The 23,878-nt window shown below is 37.0% G+C and overlaps 1 protein-coding gene across 13 annotated transcripts in view; it reads right to left on the reverse strand.

Moving 5' to 3' along the window:
* Positions 1-17,292: 17,292 nt before the first annotated feature.
* The window catches only part of CSNK1G3 (casein kinase 1 gamma 3), a 410,789-nt gene continuing 404,203 nt past the window's right edge, over positions 17,293-23,878 (reverse strand). For all 13 annotated transcript variants that reach the window (XM_055549423.1, XM_055549468.1, XM_055549458.1 and 10 more), the window contains one exon: positions 17,293-19,854. In XM_055549423.1, coding sequence (XP_055405398.1) covers positions 19,800-19,854 — 55 coding nt within the window. In that variant the 3' untranslated portion in view covers positions 17,293-19,799. The remainder of the gene's footprint in view (positions 19,855-23,878) is intronic.

The raw sequence follows: 23,878 nt of genomic DNA on the forward strand, positions 1-23,878 counted from the left end.
AACCGACTGAGAAGGCTCTAGTCTGGCTTCTCTGGGCAAATTGTTCCCTTCAAAATGGCTCGTATTAAGCCTGCAAGTTGAGTTGTTTGAACTGTTTAAGGTCTTTGAGCTATAAGTTTAACTGCTTAAAAATTATTCTTTTACTCTGGAGAAAAATCTCTGAGAAACGAGATTTCAGTTATCTAAAATTTGAGGGTGCCCCCCGCCACCAAGATTCCCTGACAGCTCAGACAGTAAAAAGTCTGCCTGCAATGTGGGAAAACCAGGTTTGATCCCTGGGTGGGGAAGATCCCCTGGAGAAGGAAATGGCAACCCACTCCAATATTCTTGCCTAGAAAATCCCATGGATGGAGGAGCCTGGCAGGCTACACACCACGGGGTAGCAAAGAGTCTGACAGGACTGAGCGACTTCTCTTTCACTTTCCCCTTCCCCCACCACAGGGACTGCAGCTGACTTCTAAATGCCTTGACCAAAAATAGTGCCATTGCTCCTTCTAAATCTTAGATCCAGCCTTTTTGTAACTCAAACTCTTAACCCTTTGAGACAGTCAGAGGATGCCCAAGGCACTTGCCTCTTGCCTCTTTTGACCGGCAATTGACAAAAGGAAACACCATCTGATATTGTAAAGATCTTACTGTTCTATTAACATTAAAAATAACCATGTCTTGGTACTTCTCTGGTAGTCCAATGGTTACAACTCCATGCTTCTACTGCAGGGGCTCAGGTTTGAAGCCTTGCTGGGGAACTAAGATCCCCCATGCCACATAGCATGGCCAAAAACAAAGAAACAAGATTGGTAGAACAGTCTTTCACAGTGCACTCTTAGGAGACTTAAGCATCACACCTTGCAACCTAGAGGTTTTCTCTACTGAAAATGGCATAGCCAGAGAGACTCTCTTCAACCTTACTGGTACTGCTAACCAACACTGGTTAAGATACATCCATCTGAATGCAGAGTTCCAAAGAACAGCAAGAGATAAGAAAGCCTTCCTCAGTGATCAATGCAAAGATCAATACAAAGAAATAGAGGAAAACAGTAGGATGGGAAAGACTGAAGATCTCTTTCAAAAAATTAGAGATACCAAGGGACTATTTCATGCAAAGATTGGTACAATAAAGGACAGAAACGGTATGGACATAACAAAAGCAGAGGATATCAAGAAGAGGTGGCAAGAATATACAGAAGAACTATACAAAAAAGATCTTAATGACCCAGATAACCACAATGGTGTGATCACTCACCTAGAGCCAGACATCCTGGAATGCAAAGTCAAGTGGGCATTAGGAAGCATCACTAAGAACAAAGATAGTGGAATGATGGAATTCCAGTTGAGCTATTTCAAATCCTAAAAGATGATGCCGTGAAAGTGCTGCACTCAATATGCCAGTAAATTAGGAAAACTCAGCAGTGGCCACAGGACTGGAAAGGTCAGCTGTCATTCCAATCCCAAAGAAAGGCAATGCCAAAGAATGCTCAAACTAACCTCACAATTGCACTCATTCAAGGCACTGGCACCCCACTCCAGTACCCTTGCCTGGAAAATGCCATGGACAGAGGAGCCTGGTAGGCTGCAGTCCATGGGGTCACTAAGAGTCAGACACGACTGAGCTACTTCACTTTCACTTTTCACTTCCATGCATTGGAGAAAGAAATGGCAACCCACTCCAGTGTTCTTGCCTGGAGAATCCCAGGGACGGCGGAACCGGTGGGCTGCCATCTATGGGGTCACACAGAATCGGACATGACTGAAGTGACTTAGCAGCAGCAGCACATGCTAGCAAAGTAATGCTCAAAATTCTCCAAGCAAGGCTTCAACAATACGTGAACCAAGAACTCCCAGATGTTCAAGATGGATTTAGAAAAGGCAGAGTAACCAGAGATCAAATTGCCAACATCTGTTGGATTATAGAAAAAGCAAGAGACCCAGAAAAACATTTATTTCTGCTTCATTGACTATGCTAAAGCCACAGTTCACAACGAATTGTGGAAAATTCTTAAAAGAGATGGGAATACTGGACCACCTGACCTGCCTCCTGAGAAATCTGTATGCAGGTCAAGAAGCAACAGTTAGAACCGGACATGGAACAACGGATGGTTCCAAATTGGGAAAGGAAAATGTCAAGGCTGTATATTGTCACCAAGCTTATTTAACTTATATGCAGAGTACATCATGTGAAATGCTGGGCTGAATGAAGCACAAGCTGGAATCAAGATTGTCGGGAGAAATACCAATAACCTCAGATATGTAGATGACACCACCCTTATGGCAGAAAGTGAAGGGCAACTAAAAAGTCTCTTGATGAAAGTGAAAGAGGAGAATGAAAAAGCTGGCTTAAAACTCAACATTCAAAAAACAAAGATCATGGCATCTGGTCCCATCACTTCATGGCAAATAGATGAGGAAAAAATGGAAACATTGAGAAACTTTATTTTCTTGGGCTCCAAAATCATTGCATATGGTAATGCAGCCATGAAATTAAAAGATGCTTGCTCCTTGGAAGAAAAGCTATGACCAACCTAGGCAGCATATTAAAAAGCAGAGACATCACTGTGTCGACAAAGGTCCGTCTAGTCAAGGCTATGGTTTTTCCATTAGTCATGTATGGATGTGAGAATTGGACCACAAAGGCGGCTGACCATTGAAAAATTGATGCTTTTGAACTGTGGTGTTGGAGAAGACTCTTGAGAGTCCCCTGGAGTGCAAGGAGATCAAACCAGTTAATCCTGAAGGCAATCAGTCCTGAATATCCATTTGAAGGACTGATGCTGAAGCTGAAATTCCAATTACTTTGGCCACCTGATGTGAAAAACTGACTCACTGGAAAAGACCCTGATGCCAGGAAAGATTGAAAGCAGGAGAAGAAGGGGACGACAGAGGATGAGATGGTTGGATGGCATCACCGACTAGATAGACATGAGTTTGAGCAAGCTCCAGGAGTTTGTGATGGACAGAGAAGCCTGGTGTGCTGCAGTCCATGGGGTCACAAAAAGTCGGACGCGACTGAGCGACTGAACTAAACCAAAGCTGGTACTACCAATTTCCAGGGAATAGACTCTTGGATTCATGTGATACACCTAAAGTAAGCACCAAAATCGACTGGACCTACACATCATTTGGTAACCTGAAAGTAACGATTTCCTGGAATCAAAGCAGATAGTAACTGATGAGATGGCTTTCTCAACATATCCAGATGGGGCTGATGATGATGATGACATAACACATCAAATGATCTCCAGTGTCTATGACCTTGATAATATATGAACTTCAGATAAAAGAGTCTGAGAGTTTTCATGCTTACTCTTCATTATTACTTAAATGTGGCCTTATTAGTTTCCCAATATGACCACTTGCTCTTCCGTAAGAGATACTATGGACAGAAAGGTCCATCCTGGCACTGAAGGACAAAAAGCCTCTAACACTGGAAAACCTGACTCTTACTCATGATGCTTTCAGGTTGAGGTCTTCATCAAAAGGGAAAAATGTAAAGAAATGAATAAACAGAAATCTCATTCAAATAGAGTCAAGACACCAGCAGGGAAAGCTCTCATGCCCTGCAACAACAGCAGAGCCCAACAAGAAGAAGACAGACTCCTTTCCTGGCAAGGACTCAGCCAATGAAAAGCACTGGACTCTGTTTTTTTGTAGCCACCCACCTTCATTCTCCCCTGTATAAAACTGCTCTGTTTCCCTTGCTGAGTGGGAACTTGCAGGTGGTTCACCATGACAATAGAGACCAAATTGTGATTCTCTGCTGATTCTAAATAATGTCATTTTTGCTGGAGAACTACCTAGTAGTTTATTTGTTTTAGGTTAACACCCAGGGAAAAATGGCTTCCTGCCTGGCCACCGTAGATGGCTCAACAGCAACAAGACACAGATGGATTTCAACAATTAGAGATCCACATGTAAGATTAATTTGGACCTTCACACCACATATGAAAATGAAATCAAAATGGATAAAAGACCTAAATATAAGAGATACTACTGTAAAACTTTTAGAAAGAAACACAGGTGAAAATCTTCTTCATCTTGAGTTAGGCAATGGTTTAGTAAAAGCACAGGCAACAAAAGAAAAAAATTAACATCAAAATTTAAATTTTTTCTGCATTAAGGACATTATAAACAAAATAAAATACAACCCAGAATGGGAGAAAATATTACAAATATAAAACTGATAAGGGTCTAGTATCCAGAATACAAAAAAATTCCTACAACTCAAAAGAGAAATGACTCAAAAATAAGCAAATAACTCAAACATACATGTCTCTAATATATATACAAATGGTCAATAAACACATGAAAAGATGCTCAACACCATTAGTCATTAGATAAATTCAAACCAAAACCACAATGAAATACCACTTCATACCCACTAGGATGGCTATACTTAAAAATATTCTGAAAAATGAAAAGTAACAAGTGTTGACAAGGATATGGAAAATATGGAATCTTCCTATGTTTCTGTTGGTGGGAATGAAAAAAGTATGACTGCTGTGGAAAAGTTTGGTTGGTAGTTCCACAAAATGTTAAACATAGTTACTATGTAATGCTGAAATTCTGAGAAATTTGAGAGCCTAACTACACAAAAGTGTGTACACCAGTGTCAATAGCATTGCTATTCATTATAGACAAAAGGCAGAAACAACCCAATGTTCCTTAATTGAAGAATGGATAAACAAAAATGGTACATACATGTGACAGAGTATTGTTCAGCCAAAAAAAAGAAGAAGTACTCTTACATGATACAACTAGGATAAACCTTGAAAACATGAAGCTAAGAGAAGCCAGTTTCAAAAGGCCACATATTATGTAATTGCATTTATGTTTTAAATTTATTTATTTGTAATTGAAAGATAATCACTGTACAATATTGTGTGGCTTTCTGCCACACATCAACATGAATCAGCCATAGGTTTACAAATGTAATTGCATTTAGATGAAACATTCATTATAGGCAAATCAGTAGAGACTGAAAGTGGATTAGGGGTTGCCAGAGGCTGGGGTCTTGAGGGGAAGGTAAATGACTAATGGGACAGGATTTCTTTTGGGAGTGATGAAAATGTTCTAGAATTAGGCAGTGATATTATTTGCATGATGTAATTAATGGCACTGAATAACTGTACATAGTTAAAATAATAAATTTTTATGGGAATTTGATCTCAGTGTTAGAAGACAGATAGACAACTGTGCTTACACATAATGCAAATCCACAAGAGTTAGCTTATTTTGAGGTTTCTTTTAAAATTAGAGAATAATATCTCTTCAATGATGAAATGCCTACTAGGAAGAACACTTATAGACTAGCAATTGAGAATGTTGCTGATTTACATTCATATTCATTTTGGCTTCTAAACTTTAGTTAGTATTACACACAATTTATTTACTGTAGGTATACTGTGAAAGCACAAAGGATGGAAATAAATAAATAAAATCTAATTTTTGCCACTAGAGAAAGAAATTTCCTAGGTGTATTGATATCTAGACATATGTGCAAATATAACTTGCCTATCTGTGTTGAAATCATTGTAAAGATTCATACCTTTGCTGGTTAAAACTTTGTTTTCCTCTGAAATAAAATTTAAATTTTATATTTTTAAGCAATCTGACTTGGGAAAACTTTGTCCTTTGTATATAACACTCTATGTAAATATATAAAGATTATAATTTATAGTCTACATGTATCTGAAAGTAAAATGTTGAGCTGCATTAATACTGAATTTTTAGATGTTGAGCTAACCAGATTTCCATATCTATACCAAGAAAAACGTAGTATGATTAACATGAAGCACTCATAAAATGTCAGCTAAGTGCATAATACAACTTACATTACCAAGGGCTCTTTAAAAGAGCAACTTGCTTATGAAACACTTCTTATATAAAAAGGTCTTCTAAAAGGTCTTTATTGTAACAGCAGGTGAAAGATTTCTTTCATTTTTAACTACCATATTACTATTCAATAATTTTTATGTTATTATACATTGCCTAAAGACAAACTGAAGGTCACATAACAAAATTAAGTTTGAAGTAATTATGCTTGCTCTTTTCTTCAGAAATAGATGTTTTTCTGGAACATTCTTGCTTTTTTGACAATCCAGCAGGTGTTGGCAATTTGATTGCTGGTTCCTCTGCCTTTTCTAAAACCACCTGGAACATCTGGAAGTTCATGGTTCACGTATTGTTGAAGCCTGGCTTGGAAAAACTTAGAAAACTAAGATCATGGCATCTGGTCCCATCACTTCATGGCAAATAGATGGGAAAACAGTGGAAACAGTGGCAGACTTCATTTTGTGGGGCTCCAAAATCACTGCAGATGGTGATTGCAGCCATGAAATTAAAAGACGCTTGCTCCTTGGAAGAAAAGTTATGACCAACCTAGACAGCATATTAAAAAGCAGAGACATGACTTTGCCAACAAAGGTCCGTCTAGTTAATGCTATGGTTTTTCCAGTAGTCCTGTATGGATGTGAAAGTTGGTCTATAAAGCTGAGCACCGAAGAATTGATGCTTTTGAACTGTGGTGTTGGAGAAGACTCTTGAGAGTCCCTTGGACTGCAAGGAAAGCCAACTAGTCCATCCTAAAGGAGATCAGTCCTAAGTGTTCATTGGAAGGACTGATGTTGAAACTGAAACTCCAGTACTTTGGCCACCTGATGCAAAGAGCTGACTCATTTGAAAAGACCCTGATGCTGGGAAAGATTGAGGGCAGGAGGAAAAGGGGATGACAGAGGATGAGATGGTTGGATGGCATCAACAACTCAATGGATATGAGTCTGCGTAAACTCTGGGAGTTGGTGATGGACAGGGAGGCCTGGCGTGCTGCAGCCTATGGAGTCACAGAGAGTCAGACACCACTGAGCGACTGAACTGAACTGAACTGTTCTTCAGGACCACCCCCAGTGTCTGGATGGCTCCATTTTCTTCCAGATAAAAAGCAACCCACAGGCAGCCTCCTTCCAGGTTCACTTTTATCTCAATTCAACATAGATGCTACAGCCAATCACTTGAATGATTTTCTCACCTCCCTCACACATATCACCTCTTGAAACCCCATGTACTACAAGCCACCAGGCTCCTTTGTCCATGGGATTCACCAGGCAAGAACACTGAAATGGATAGCCATTCCCTTTTCCAAGGATCTTCCCAACCCAGGGACTGAACCCAGGTCTCCCACATTGTAGGCAGAGTCTACCATCTGAGCCACAAGAGAAGCCTATATCATCTCTACAAAGCCCAGTTAGCCCTTTCTCCTTTTCCCTTTCCTTTCTCTTTGGGATCCTAGCTCATTTCCCCCAGGGATTTCCTTTCTTCCACATCATTCTCTCCAGTAGCTATGACCTCATCTTCACTGCGAGTATTCCCCCAGCAAACAAACCCATTTGAGCTGCTCCAATTGTAAAAACACAAGCAAAACATCCACTTATTCCTCTCTTTTTTTCTCTCAGCCAGGCTTCATGAGACAGGAACCTGTTTCCAAAGTTTCTGTTTTTTCATCTTTTCACTCATTTCATTGATTTTAAATTTTCAATTGCAAAATATTGGAAAAAACCTAAGACAAAATTCATTCACAGTCTGATCACTTTTAAAGAAAAAATATTTAATAAACAAAAGTTTCCCTTCTTTGTCCAGCTCTGTCTTTGTCAGGGGGCTCCTAGAAAACTTGGCCAAGGTTTCTTGGCCTTTGGCCAAATGGCCATCCTTCCTTCCTCTGGGATAAAAATGAGCCATCTCCTGGATAGCAGTGCAGCATAAAACATGCTCTTTTGTTCCCAGGAGTTATTTATATAGCCTATAACCAGGGGAGGAAACAACCACAAGCAATCATTTTTAATCATTTTGTCTTTCTCTGTGGCATGAGAACTTTTGAATATTTCTATTAGAGAAGAGAGAAAATCTACTTCTCAATGTCCTGTGAAAGGTAAAATTGAGCTTGAGTATCATCATTTTGTTGATGTTCTTTGGTGTATGAAAAATGAAGCAGTGACCAGATTACATCATGGAGCTTAAACACAGATATTTCTCTCATTTGGCTGTTTTCACTCTTTAAGCTTTTTGAATAATTCAAGGAAAGAAGCTACATCAGCAGAAAATTGAGAATCTAGTGGGGATAGTATCTAACAACCACGTTGTATTAGAGAAGGCAATGGCACCCCAGTTCAGTACTCTTGCCTGGAAAATCCCATGGACGGAGGAGCCTGGTAGGCTGCAGCCCATGGGGTCACACAGAGTTGGATACGACTGAAGCGACTTAGCAGCAGCAGCAAAAGGGCATTTCTGACTGAATCTGTCCCTTGGTATTCTGAACTTTTCACTCTCTGTCTTACAAGAACCTATTAACTAACTTGGGACCTGGTCAAGAGAAGGATTTTAGCCTGTAATTCCCCTAAATATCACACCACCTGACTTCTAACAGTTTTTTACTTTTCCTTAGATCTGAACATACTTATCCATGGATGCTCACAAAACAAGACTAAACAAAAATTGTCTTTCAAATGCAGTAAATATCATATAGCTTTTACCATCACAGTCCTGGACCTCAAAGCAAAATATATAGAGGCAAGACCTGTAAAGGTCAAGCAGTGATCATGTTACACAATGATTCAGCCACTGGAATACTACAGGATAATATTGTAACTCTTCTTTCTCGCCAAGAGAAATGGGAAAAATGTCGAGATGTCTCGCCAAGAGAAAGGGGAAAAATAGAAGAATAACTGGATGAGGGAGCACGATCAATGAAGGGGGGTTTGTTTGTGTCAAAACCCCCTTGACTGTGTTTGCTCTCTGAGTCAAGAATGTAACAGGAGACTGGACGAGTGTTGGCCCAGGTCTGTGGAGGCAGGCCAGTCGGGAGCTAAAAAACTGAGAGGAGTCAGAGGAAATGGTCTAGGTGGTGAGTGACACGGCCTCACCCCACACAAGTGAGCAGGAAGTACAGTACTCCCATGTATCTGGATGAGGGGAGAACCAAAAACACCTGATGAACAGTACTAATGTACCATACCCTGGAAGAGAATTCTTTAAAGGGACATCTTAGTAACCAACTCTCAGAAGTTTACCTACCTTCAGGACTTCCCTGGTGGTCCAGTGGCTAAGACACCATGCTCCCAGTGCAGGGGACTGCAGTTCAATCCCTGGTCAAGGGACTAGATCCCACATGCCACAACTAAAAAGACCCTGCATGCCACAATGAAGATCAAAGGTTCCGAGTGCTGCAACTAAGACCCAGTGTAGTGAAATAAATATATTTTTTTTTAAGTCACCACCTTCAAGGACAATTTAGAGCAGTTGTTTCAAAGTAATGCATCCCAAACTTGGTGATATATGAGAATTATTAGAGGAGTCCTTTAAGAACTCCTTAAAGAACTTCTTAACTCCTCTAATTAACTCTTTTCCTTCATCAGAAGCCCTAGGAGTAGAGAGCCCAAGGGTTTTCTTTCAAAAAATGTACTATCTATAAGTGACTGTTACACTCAGCAAGGTGTGGAAACCTCTACTTTACACATCACAATGTTGTCCAAATCCATTATTTCATTTGACCATCACGTCCTTGTAAAGATGTCAAAGGCTAACAGAATCACTTTCACGAAAACTAGGGAGTTAGTTTTCTTGAACAGTTCCTGTATTAGTCAGTTCAGGCTGCTATAACAAAATACCATGAACAGGGTGGCTTAAACAAAAAACATTTATTTCTCACAGTTTTAGAAGCTGAGATGTCCAAGATCAAGGTACCAACAAATTCAGTTCCTGGTGAGAGTTCTCTTTCTGGCTTGAAAATAGCTGCCTTCTCACTGTGTCCTCAATGGCTCAGGGAGAGGGAGAGCTTTACAGAAGAGAGAGATAACACAAACAGAGTAATAGAGAAGAATGTAATACATAAACTATTTACAATGGTGCAGCAGGATTTAGGGAAATCAAAAGGGCTGATAAAATACCTGCGGTGTGGTCACTGGAGCGAGGCACTTTTGACCAGCTGTTGTCCACAAATGTAACGTTGTCATCGATTTGCCCAGTTTCATAAGACTGTGGTGAGGCTGCTGACGACTTGCTCATTTTTGGAACCCGAGTCATTGGTGTGATGTCACTGATTCATTTTCAGAGCTTGTGAATTAATTGGAAGTTATCTTGATTACCAGTGGTTACTTGTTCATAACTTGGGACTTTGACTGAAGAACAGCCTTTACCTTTCTTGAATATGAAAAATAAGCACTTTCAATTCTCAGTGCTCCCTTTTGGTCTTCTACCAGCCAAAGCTGTAGAGGAGACCATAAGAGATTATCCAGATGTTAATTTTTCAAGGTAGGATTTTCAGCTGGTGCTTCCATTTAAGCAACTTAAGCACCAATTACTGTGGAGAAAAAAATAGCTCTAATTGCCAAATCTTTATAATTATATACATTTATCTATGTGTATAAATATATATATATATATACACACACACACACACACAATTTATCGTATTAAATTTTTTTAAAAAGTTGACTGTAGAACTATTTAGGACATCCTGACAAAGTTAACATGGAATTCAGCATAAAATACAAGGTATAAGAAGGAAGTGATTTTGTTGCCCATATGATTATTTTTATTTTTTTGTTCTTCAATTTTATTTTTAAACTTTACATAATTGTATTAGTTTTGCCAAATATAAAAATGAATCTGCCACAGGTATACATGTGTTCCCCATCCTGAACCCTCCTCCCTCCTCCCTCCCCATTCCATCCCTCTGGGTCGTCCCAGTGCACCAGCCCCAAGCATCCAGTATCGTGCATCGAACCTGGACTGGCAACTCGTTTCATACATGATATTTTACATGTTTCAATGCCATTCTCCCAAATCTTCCCACCCTCTCCCTCTCCCACAGAGTCCATAAGATTATTTTTAAATGATTTGAATTTCCAAGGCACAATTTAAAATGGGTAGAATGTTATCTTATGAGATATTGGTATGAACATATATGACTTATTAAAGAGATTTTTTAACTGAATGAGGATAAGGGTGAAAAAATCAGATAAGAAACAAGAAACTGACTGTTATATACACACTGTCAGGTTGGAAATGGTCAAGTGATTCACTCCAGAAGAGAACTTCAGAAGTGTGAGACAACACCCAGCAGTCTTCACACTAACGTACAGACACAAGCTATAAACAAGGCTTAGGCAACAAAAGGGCACACAAATGAGAGGAGAGATGTAGGGAAGTATCCTGGACTGACAGCACTGGTACTTGGACACCAAACATAAAATGCACTGTAGAAAATATTGCGGAAAGAAGAGAGGAAAAAACTGGGATACAATTATGAAAATACACTACAGAATGCCAGGCCAGAAAATCAGATTTAAGCACACAACCATTGACTGAAACAAGGTGCTATTTAAAAAAAAAAAAAAAAAAAAAGTTATTAAATACATGAACTTTAAAAGCCCAGAATTGGGAAACATATGGTCATGATAGCTTCAATTGTCTAAAAATCCTCTTTTATTTTACCAAAACCAGAGCATCTGATGATTCTTTATACGCCAAAAAAAAAAAACTAGTCTTCCAGGAAATCAGGTATTCATGCTTAGTCCTGTCGGACTGAGACTCCGTGAACTGTAGCTTGCCAGATTCTTCTGTCCATAGAATTCTCCAGGCAAGAATACGGGAGTAGGTTGCGGTTTTGTACTCTAGGGGATCTTCCCAATCCAGGGATTGAACCCATGTCTTCTGTGTCTCCTGCATTGCAGGCAGATTCTTTACCCTCTGAGCCATCTGGGAAACCTTCCAGGAAATAGAGGAAATGGCAAATATTGAAACTACTACTCTGGACTGCCAAAATGACCAACAGGAAGGAACTAACTGATAAAGAGGAAGGTTTGGGAACCTTGAGAGAATGTGATCATTTCAAGGCTGGTGATAACTAGTGAAGAGAACTCAGACTGTTGATTCCAGTTCTGCAATCAAAACTGACTCTATAAGAGGAGGGGGAAAGAGCAAGCTTGCAAAATAATGTCTCTTCTGACAAGCTAAACTCTTAAAAGAATGGAAGTCAAGTATGCATAGCTAATGAATATAAGAAATGGTAAAAATCTTTATCCTCCCTCTCCCAATTAGCTGACAATTTCTTAAAAGAAAAAACAAAGCTCAAGTCAATAAATAGGGTTTTATAAACTATGTGTAGAGACAAATGTAAGGAAATGGTTACGAGGATAATGTAAGACTTAGCTTTTTTAGAATTTTTTTTTTAATCAAGAATAATCTTCAGCCTAGAAAATTAAGTGGGTGATAAGGGGGAAAAGTAAGAAGGAAATGAGGTCCATCATAGGCACAAACAAGTCTCCAAACCCGGACAAAATTCATCCTGAGAGACTTTGCAGATGGTAAATGGAGCAAGGCAAAAAGACTAGATTGGAAATGAAATTTCTATTAAAAGAAAAAAAAAAAAAAAGAGTAGACTATACAGCTACAGATTGGTCAATAATGTAGATTCCAAATAAGATTAGACTGAATTAGTCAAAAGGCAGTTTATAGTATTAGAAATAGTGGTCTTTGAAGTAAACATGGATTCATTAGGAAAAGACATTACAAACTAAATCCAGTTCCTTTTTCAGATGGAATAATGAGAATGGGAGGGCAAAGAAATGGACTAAATGGTTCATCTCACCTAGATTTCAGAAAAACATAAATAGCTCACGGTAGCCAAATCGCAGAGGATTGTCACACATTAGACAGCCCACCTAGGCATCATGTCTTAGGTTAGTGGACTGATACTGAGCTTAAAGCAAGCAGGAATACGTGACACAGGGCTTTGTCCTTGCCTCTGTTGTTTGTTATTTTTATCATTAAAGGTACTGAATTAATGATTTTTAACTTATCAATGCTGTTATGAGTCAAAGTAGCCAATTGTACAACGTGATAAAATCAGGGTACAAATATTTTTAAACAGATAGGAACGACAGCTTCAATCTAAGACACAGTTTAATCAATACCAAATAAAGTCTTGTCTCAAAAAGCAGAAGCACACACTCTGCTTGAGAAATCAAGGTGCTGCTCAGTTTTCAAATATGGTTTATCATGAGAGTAATGGTAGACGGCAGCCTGCAAGGAGAGCTCTTATAAATATTACTGCGAAACTTCAGAGACGTGCTGCAAAGAAAGCATTACTCCAATCTGAGGTGAGGAAACTGATGCTAAGAAGTAACTTGCCACGGTTCTCACAAGGCAAGTGAAAAAGTTGCAAATCAAATTACATTTGTTTGGTCCCTAAATTCATGCTCTTTCTAAGACCATACACTGCTTCAACACCTAAGCTCAAATGGGACACTGAATGATCTCATTTAATAATTCCCAAATGTACCATGGAGCATTTTCTTTATCATAATCCTTCAGGTTATTTCATAATGACCCCTCCTTTTATTGTGTCACTCAATTAGGTTAAAAAAAAAATTAACTTCAAACATCCAAATCTTTCCAGTGTGGTCCAGAACAGAAGTTGGCAAGTCATGGTCTGCAAGCCAGATCCAGTCCAACTCCTGCTTTCATTTGGCCCATGAACTAAGAATGGTATTTGCATTTATTAAATGGTTGAAAAAAATCCAAAGAATACTTCATGATACATAAAAACTATATAAAATTCCAATTTCAGTACCCATAAATAAAACTTTTATTGGAACACAGCCATGCTCATTCATTGACATGTTGTCTATGGCTGCTTTCAAGCTACGAAGGCAAAGCTGAATAGTTGTGACAGAGACCATATGTGGTGCTCACTATACATTGCTGCTCAACACACTACAAATCTCAGGGACACAGTGACCATTCAACAGCATTTCAAGTGCTACACATAGTGTCATACAAACATTTTATTACTTTTATTACTAATGCAGGTTAATCATATTTCAAAAAGTAAAGCGAAGTTTGAGTGTTGTGCTTTTTAAGGCACAGTGGAATGTGGATTATTTTGTTATAAAATTATAATAGCAAAGCACCATGTTTATTAGGCAGTGACACTTCAGCTGTGTTAAAAGAATACAATTTATTTTCACATTATCAGACCAAGCACTCATCACAATATTCCCAACTCACAGGAAAGCAACAGTAAGAACAATTAAAACTTTAAAGCAGAATATCTTATCACAATAGAATTTATTCAAACACACAAAAAATGAGAATGAAGGTGCAACCAAAGTTACTTTCCAAGTGGCTCATTTGTTAGCCAAGCAAAGTAAGTTCTTCAGTGACAGTGAGTTAATTAAACTGTGTTTGACTGCAGCAGCTACAAAGTGTGTCCAGAGAAGATAAACACATTGAAGACCACTAGTTTTTGAGCAAGAACAGTTGATTGAAGACACCAACTGTCAACCAAAAACCAAGGCAAATGATTTGGCTTTTCATGAGTCAATACATGTTACCAATACTGCCTAATTGTTGATTACAAGAGAAGTCAGTATGGAGCTTAAAGTAACTTAGGAATTGGCCTCTGTGAATAGACTCCGTGGAACAACTCCCATAAGATTTTTTTTTTTTTTTTAAGAGAAAAGACTTTTAAAGAACTTGAAAAAACATCAGTGCTAACTGAAATGGTGTCTGCAAACATGTGTTGTAACTTAATGGTGGTACGGGCATATGGAGTAGAAAATGGCTTACTGGGCAAATTTACAAAGCTTTTTGTGAAAGTATAAAATGTTTAAAATCAATCTTTATGCATTAAGTGATTCATCAGCAGGTATTCTGGGGGAACTATTTGAATCTGTCATGTTATTGAACTAGTTAAGTCAGTGGTGAATTTCATTCACTCTTGCAGTTTTAACTATCATTACTTCCAGTAAGTTTTTGCTAGGAATGGAAACTGAATATCTTGACTTGCCCAACTACACAGCAGTTTGATATTTGTAGGAAAGTTTTATTGCAATTTTTTTTTTAGCTCAGAACCAACACTGAATTTTCTCTGAATAGGTATCATCTTTACCTATTATTAATGAAAACTGAATAGATTTGAAAACTAGGTTTGCAGATTTGACAACGTTTCTTAGTAAATCAACTTAAAAACTGTAAGGCAAAACAGCACTTATATGTGAAATTTACACTGCAACAAAATCATTATGACAAAACTAATATTGTTTAAATCACAAGTAATGTCAAGCCACTTTATCCACTTCCTATGCTCTCAAGTTAAAACAAGAAGCAAGATATCCATTCCTACACAATTTGCAGCGGATATGTTTTTCAAACTCAACTGCTGTTTCAGCTACATTTTTGGATCCACTTAACTGTACAAATGAGGAGCATCCATCTAATCTTCAATACGAAGTAATTAATCTGCAGTGTAATGTTATGTCCATGGCAAATATCAAGGGCAGAACCTAAGAAAATTGTATAAAACACCCTCCTAATGGTGAATACACTCTAATAAAATCATACGTATGGACTGATACAGTATTTGGTAATATCTACCTGAAGACATTTTCAAAGATGAAATATATAAAATCACATTACAGATCAGCATAACAGACGATCAATTTCAAACTCCTAAGTGAAATATTATCCTCTCAAAATATCTCAATTCTTATCAGTAAACCTGTATTACAAAAAAATTGTACTCAAGTATTCATATGTATTTTGAACTTCCTCAATACAAAACTACTGGAAATTTGTTTTCTCATTATGCAAGTATATAAAAACTTCAATTTTGCCTTTGGTCCCATAAAACCAAAGTTTGCCAACCCCACTCTAGAGCAGTGCAGGACTGTTTTTCATATTAAGTAAAGTTATAGTATGGTAAACATTCCTGTGAACAACTGTTCCTTCTAAAACCATTTTCATATCCCAGCAGTATTACCTGATAATACTTGTATATGTAGTCCTTTCTTTGGTTATGATCCATGTATTCCTATGAAGTAAATTTCCTAAGAAAATAATATGTGGGTCCATATTAGAGATGGGCAGAGAAGAAACGCATCATCCCAAACATCAGCAAAACTTTATAATTCCATTTACTTTTTCTCTAGTAGAAAGATCAGCTTTTCACTCTACTAATCCAATGGTAATCACAAAAACCTTTAAAAACTAAACAAAAACACATCAAATATGGTACTTATGATGTTCATTTTTACCTAAGTCCAAAACATTTTTCAAATGTGTATTAGTGATTTTCAATAATATATTCAGACTAATATGTCTCAGTAATACAAACGTTTTCTAATTTAAAGCAATTATTTTTCCCTTTACACTCTATTTTGTTTTTCTCACCATAACAGCAAATATCTAGATTTTGCCTGCACTGAATCCATTCACTTTCCTTCTGATAACACTACCCTCATTTTCTTTTGGGAACACCCCTTCTACCTCATTTCTCAGTCCAATGTGTCCTGTGAAGATGGGAGAACAACATTTCCTGGGCCACAGTAATTGGCTCTGGGGTGGGCATGTGAATCAATGAAGGAATAAATGTCAGGATTCTGTTAAAACTGTTGAGAGAAACTGTCCTTTGTTGAGGTTATGAAGCAGGCAGTAGTCTAAAGGTGTTGCGTGGTCATTTTACCATCACACACAAAAAATCCCCTTGACAACGAAAACAGAAGAGTAGGAAGCAAAACTGAGAGATACAAAGTCAGATTCCTGAACTTTACACCAGGATCAAGCATGTCCAAAGCCACTCCTATGAATGGACTTTTCAAATGCAATGATGTGCATGCCTACTGCTGAAGCCAAGTTAGGTTTCTGGCACTTGCAAAGCCAAGGGTACTGACTAATGCAACTATATAATCATTCAGGTCAAACTCGAATCTTAGGTCATTTATTTCTAGATAGGGCCTTTTAATCCATGCTTAACCTATGCTATGTTAGATCTCCAGATCTTCTTACTGTTTCTGAATGGTGGTGCTTAGTGGACACATACGGACTTAAGACTGCTGCTTTGACTTACCTTACCTTTGCCATCTTTCAGTAAGCACAGCAGCATCTTGTAAAACCCCCTAGAGTGAACAGCACAATGATGAACTGTGAGATACTGCTACAGATATGTGCTCTGCATCTGCAATGATCTTAAAGTCATTCACTTCAAACTGGAGCAATAATACTTCATTTCTGGAAACATAATAGTATGACTTCATTTTTTAAAAGGAATGAAATGATACAGTTTATTTCCTTTGTTTATTGATGGCATTAGTACTAATTAATTGCTCTATTAAAGAGTTCGGAGAAATAAAAAAATTTGTTTAAACTTTCATTAAAGAAAGCTTAGATACACCCGGCTACATACTGCTTACAATAGAGTTCCAACAAAGCAAAACAAAAATCAAAAACACAAAAGAACGTTCCTTCAGCTCTGCTTTTCACATATACTAAATTTATTCACATAAACTGAATTTTAAAAATTTCTATCTTCAGTTAGTGAGTGGCATTATTTTACCCATGATCAGAGGAAAGGGAAAGAGCAAGTTTAAAAAAACTACCTTTATTTTTTATTTCTTTTTCAGTTACATACTTTTAAACAGGGATGTGTTTCATTATTCAGACATTCAGGCAATGTTGACTTCATTAGTGTTGACAGAAAAGAAGCATAAAAATGCAAAACATTGTTGGCTTAACCTGAACATACCTGCATTACCTATTATTGACCAGTTTGTGTCGCCAAAAGACTTATTCCTTGGCATTAAAATGGAGCACTTAAAAATATTGCTAAAAAGCAAATGTCTACACACTGGTCTTTGCAGCAAATAAGGGTATTTATACTTTTAAAATATTTTAAGTCCATAATTGGATTAATATACACACCTTCTTATGTATAAGGAATTCAGATCATATAAACACTGTACAGTCCAAAAACCCTACTGAGAATAAAACTAAACAGGCTTATGATAAGAAATACAGATATCGCATGTATTTACAAATATCATAGACACACAAATTTGGTCAAATACTGTAAAGAAAGAAGTGGTTTCACATTATAATGGCTAAAACATCCATCTACCTTGCTCAAAGCAAACAAAAATAAAAACTCAGTATGTAACTCCTGTAGTTTAAGACATCATGACAGTATACAAATATAAAATGGAAACTGTTGACCAAATTATACAGTATATGTTTTCTAGGCTGAATGTAGATCTTTAAAATCAAGAACTTATAAAGATCATTCATAGGATTCCAAGCAATGATGACAAACAACATCCTGACCTGCACTATTCATATGGGTGCCTAATTCATCAAAAACAACACACTGGACTTCTGGCTAATAAGAAAATAAATTACAAAGTACAAGCAAATTTCTGGAAATGCAATAATGAAGTCAAAAATGTAGATTTATTTACTTTAATTACACATTTTAAATGTTACCTTGAAACAATAAAAATAAATAAGCTTGCCCAGAGGCACGCACTTAAGAGACAAAAAGAAGGGGCTGCATTGAAGGAGTAAGTAACAATTTCATAAATGAAAGGTGAATATGAGATCTGAACAACACAATTATCTTTCTAGCCAGTCTTTTTATCTTAACTCTCCTTTAAAATTCTGGCTAGGAAAATGTGACAAAAGTATAACCTGTGTCTGTATGGCTTAAAACAAAACATTCTTGAAAAATGGAATGGGTTTCCTATTTTTTTAAAACAGAACTGTTTCTTTGTTCATATGCAGGCACTTCAAAAGACTATGGGGACAAAGCACCTGACCCATCCTTTCCAAAATAGTCTTCAATCATCAAAATTATACTAAAAAGCAGGAAAATTCCAGAGAACCAGCAAAGTTGAATACAAGAGACTAATGTGTGCAGATGGCAATAGGGGGACCCCGGTTTTATTGCTGGGGGGTGCCCTTCTTTTTAATCAACGAGCAACTAATTAATAAACAGACACCATTGCGTGGCACATCCAAAGTTTTCTGCTTAAGGAGAATGTAGTCGTTCAGCAGCAGGTTTCAGTGGGATCTCCTTCAACCTCATATGATGCGGTGAGATTCACATTTATTCCTTCTCCTAGTGTATTTCTCCAAAAACTCCAACATATCTCATTTCTCAAAGTATTCATTTCTTGCTGTCTAACATACATCATTATCTGGAAGCATAAAGTTGCATTACACAAATAGTTCGCATTTTTAAAAAATAAGCGCTTTTGCCACTTCGGCAACACTGTACTTCACATAGTGGTGCAACAAAAGCAGAGCTCGTATTAACCACGCTATTTTATGATTCATTTTACCAACTACCATCGGCTGAACCCATAGAGCTTTTTCCTCAGTACCTCTGGGCAGTGACTGTACCTTGATTTCACAGAGAGAATGTTAATGTGATTCATGAATAGCAGTACCATCGGTAACAGTGAAATCAATGCAGATGTCACACAGATAATGAACTTCTCAAGGGATAACTTCTTTTAAATATCTGGGCAACTGTTTTCTCTGTTGCTTTATCCGCCGGGGAGAAAATTCCTGTTTGATTATGCTCTTACAGAAGTTATAAAAAAAAAAACCAGATTAGGTATATAACTGGTTGACATTTCAGATACTGTACTGCTTTCTATAACTGGAGGAGAGCCTCTTAAAAATGTTCTATAGAACTGTGTAAGTCATCAATACCACCTCATTGGTCCATTCCATTCACTGATGGGCAAAGCACTCATGTTTTGACAAAACTTTAAAGCTTCCATAAAAGTTAAATTAGAAAAAAAAAAAAAAAAAATGACTGTAAGACAACCACAAAATGAAGTATGAAAGTATGACATTTTCGTTTCTAAGAGTGAGTCCTTGAAAATACATGTGGTCAGTACAGAGATGACTTTAATCACAAGACAGTGGATGAACACGTGTAACTCCCCATGATCTGTCCGTGTCCAGAGTCATTTGTGGCGCTGTATGGTTTTCCTTTTCCTTCGTTTGAAAAAACAGCAGCACCTGCAGATGGAGAGAAATACTTCTTTTATTATAAAAATACTAGGGTATTGCAAAATAAGGTTGAACTCTATTGCATTAATGTAAGTGATCATAAAAGTCATAGGCTGGTGCAACAAACAGTGAACACACCAATGAAGCATATATATTAGTGAGATAATGGCAAGTACTACTATCATTTCATCAATGTGCCTTTTTAGAATAGCAAGACATTCTATGCAATATTAAAAGGAGCCACTAAACTGAAAAGGCTCTGCACCAAGACTAATTAAAAAGCCATAAAGCTCTGAACCCCAAACTGACCCACCACATCCTATTTTAGATACTAATTTCTGCCAATTGTATGCTGTATATAAAGTTAATCTTATGTAGTCTTTCTCTTTTTTCCTGATTGTGGAATATGATTGTGGAAGCCAATGTTAGAACAGCAATAATGAGCCTAATATTGGGGATTTTATTTTCATTAAGAATTAGATTTCAAAAATGAAGAGAGAAATTCCCAAAATACTCTTCAACAAACATTCTCCATCATGTTTACAAAGTGGAAGAGAGAAAAAAATACATTAACTAGAATAAAAACGCTAATATTGGCATTTTTAATTCTTTAGGGGTTAAAGAAGGTCAAGCTTATCATGTTATTTTAATTAAGGTAAAAATTATGCTTAACATTTAAAACAACATAATCAAGATGGTTCAGCTTCATCATTGAAAACTGATTCCGTTTTTGAATTCTATTACAGAAATATCTGGTTTTCATGCCTAGATGAACAAAATCTAGATATGATCCCTGAAGGTACTAGTTTTTCCCACAGTGAATTCTCCTAATTATGAGAAGAGGCATCCCATGCAGAGATGCGCTGAGGCTGGTATGAAATGAGAGTCAAACGAGAATCACTGATTACCAACTAACAAAACAAACGCACACATGTATTCTAAAGCTCTATCGTTCCTTCAGATAAAGGTCTGGCTTTCTCCCCCTTCCATACTTAGAGTCAATCTATCAAAATACCAAGATGACAGGTGCCACATACACAGGCTCTTTTTTTTGCCCCACTGAAGTCCTTATACCAAGATACTCATTTAATTCTTACCAGCCCACCTTCCGCAAAGGATATTAACTGAAACATTTTCAAGCTAAGCATAAAAGAGACCATGTAGCTTCAGGAGTCCTATCCAGCAAAAGATCATTGCAGATGAAATAATGGCTAGGTATCTTTTATATATTTCTGTGAAATAAATGTAAACAAAGCCCCACACTGTCCAGTTAAATTACACACTCTCTCAGCTCACATTATGTTTAGAAAAAATAATTTCAACATTTACTGTGATTTATGCCATGATTAAGAAATCACTATGGAGCATTCAAAACCAATTTTTTAAATTGCATTCAAATAGCACATAATGATTAGACTAGGGAATGTAACTAATTTAAAATTGTATATATCAGCTGATAAAGATTCAACTAGAAATATGGGCTGTTATCAGTCTTTATGAGTTTTATTATTATTGAGATAACTACCAGACAGAATGGAAATAAATTACTCAATCAAGGGTCTTAAAAAGAGACACTACTGTAAAAGAAGACTTCAGGCACAATACATTTAGAAGAGAAAGTCAAATTTTTCCGTTAGCTACCTAATACTTTCTCAAATATGTTACATATATTTTCTAAAATAAAAAAGCAAAACAAAAAACTACTAGGAATACTTATGTTATGGTTGATTCATGTTGATGTTTACAGAACATCAACATGAATGTTGATTCATGCAGAAACCAACACAATACTGAAAAGCAATTATCCTTCAATTAAAAATAAATAAATTTAATCATAAGAAAACTACTAGGAGATAAAAATCATTATTCTAAAAAGAACTCTTCAATTAAAGACTTAGAAAAGAGTTAGAAAATGTCCATATTGTAAACAGCAAATGTTAAAAAATCAGTATTTAAAAGAAACAGACCAAATATTTAGAAGATTAAATAATATGATCATAGGTCAATGGAAATTTATTGTTTAATATGAAGTTTTATTAACAATGTTCACTATTTTTAATAAGGTTCTCTTTTCAAATTCCCAAGTATGTCCTTCTAAAAAAGTTTTCTACTAAAAAAGTGTTGAAAGGTTTACATAATAAGCCTTTTGGAAAGGGGGCTTTCATAGATGTTTTGATAAACAAGTTCAAGGCTCAGATTTTCCACACTTGTATCAGCAATTCGCACTGTCTGATTTATTTACTTTTTTAACATTATTAACCTGCTTTCAGTTCTGAGAGTTGAGTTCTTCCTATTTCCTAGGTAATCTTTCTTTCTATTGTGTAAGTATTGTTGAATACAGAAAACTATTGTAAGCATTATTTAAGATTAAATAAGATCTTCAAATGCATGATAATTGTAGAGACCTTTTAAAATCAAAGCAATCTAAAAAAAGACATCCAATTTTTAAAAGTAAATCCCACTAGAGTACACCCTTGAAATAGATTTGCCCAAGTAGAGCTGGCAATGCTATTAAACCGACGACCACCAGAGGACAGCACTGCTTTATCCGATATGAATGTATCCACATACAGAGAACATAGATGTTCTCAAAATATGATATACTTACAGAAGAAGGAAATTGATATTAAGCGTGCAGCTAATTTCTTAAAAGTCATTACCAAAACACTTGATTTATAGTCTTAGTGATTAATAAGTCAGGACTCATCTCAATTGTCCTCAGCACTCAGTCTAAAACACTTTTAGCATAAGACCACTCTGACACGATTGTTTAATTTTCCTCTCAGTATGTAGTACTAATCTTAATTTATTTTATTTATTTGCTTATTATCTACCTCCACATTCCCCTTCATGGATCATAGCCTTATCATGGTGAAAGGGCTTGTGAAAAGTTCTGACAAAACATACATTGTCTGTGGTCTACTTACTGGAGGAGGAATTACAAACCACTCCAGTATTCTTGCCGCGAAAACACCATGAACAGTAGGAAAAGGCAAACACATATGATCCTGGAAGATGAGCCCCCCAGGTCTGGAAGTGTCCAACATGCTACTGAGGAAAAGTGGTGGACAATTACTAATACCTCTCAAAACAATGAAGTGCCTGGTCCAAAGTGGAAAGGACACTCAGCTGTGAATGTGTCTGCTGGTGACAGTAAAGTCCGATGCTGTAAAGAATACTGCATAGGAACCTGACACATTAGGTCCATGAATCGAGGTAAACTGGATGTGGTCAAGCAGGAGATGGCAAGAGTGAACATCAACATCTTAGGAATCCGTGAACTAAAACGTATGGGAATGGGCAAATTTAATTCAGATGACCACTATACCTACTATTGTGGGCAAGAATCCCTTAGAAGAAATGGAGCAGCCTACACAGTCAACAAAAGAGTCCAAAAGGCAGTACTTGGATGCCATCTCAGAAGCAACAGAATGATTTCAGCTCATTTCCAAGGCAAACCATTCAACAAGTAATCCAAGTCTATGCCTCAATCACCAATGCCAAAGAAGCTGAAGTTGAAAGGTTCTACGAAGACCTCCAAGACCTTCTAATATTAACACCAAAAAAGGATGTCATTTCGTCACCAGGGATTGGAATGCAAAAGTAGGAATTCAAGAGATACCTGGAGTAACAGGCAAGTTTGGCCCTGGAGTACAAAATCAAACAGGGTAAAGGCTAACAGAGTTCTGTCAAGAGAACACACTGGTCATAACAAACACTCTCTTCCAACAACACAAGAGATGACTCTACACATGGACATCACCAAATGGTCAATATAAAAATCAGACTGATTGTTCTTCTTTGCAGCTGAAGATAGAGAAGCTCTATACAGCCAGCAAAAACAAGACCTGGAGCTGACTGTGGCTCAGATCATGAGCTCCTTATGGCAAAATTCAAGCTTAACTGAAGAAAGTAGGGAAAACCACTAGGCCATTCAGATATGACCTAAATCAAATCTCTTATGATTATACAGTGGAAGTGACAAATAAATTCAAGGGATTAGATCTGGTAGACAGAGTACCTGAAGAATTAT

The sequence above is a fragment of the Bubalus kerabau genome, chromosome 1 (genome assembly GCF_029407905.1).
Source record: "Bubalus kerabau isolate K-KA32 ecotype Philippines breed swamp buffalo chromosome 1, PCC_UOA_SB_1v2, whole genome shotgun sequence".
Lineage (NCBI taxonomy): Eukaryota > Metazoa > Chordata > Mammalia > Artiodactyla > Bovidae > Bubalus > Bubalus kerabau.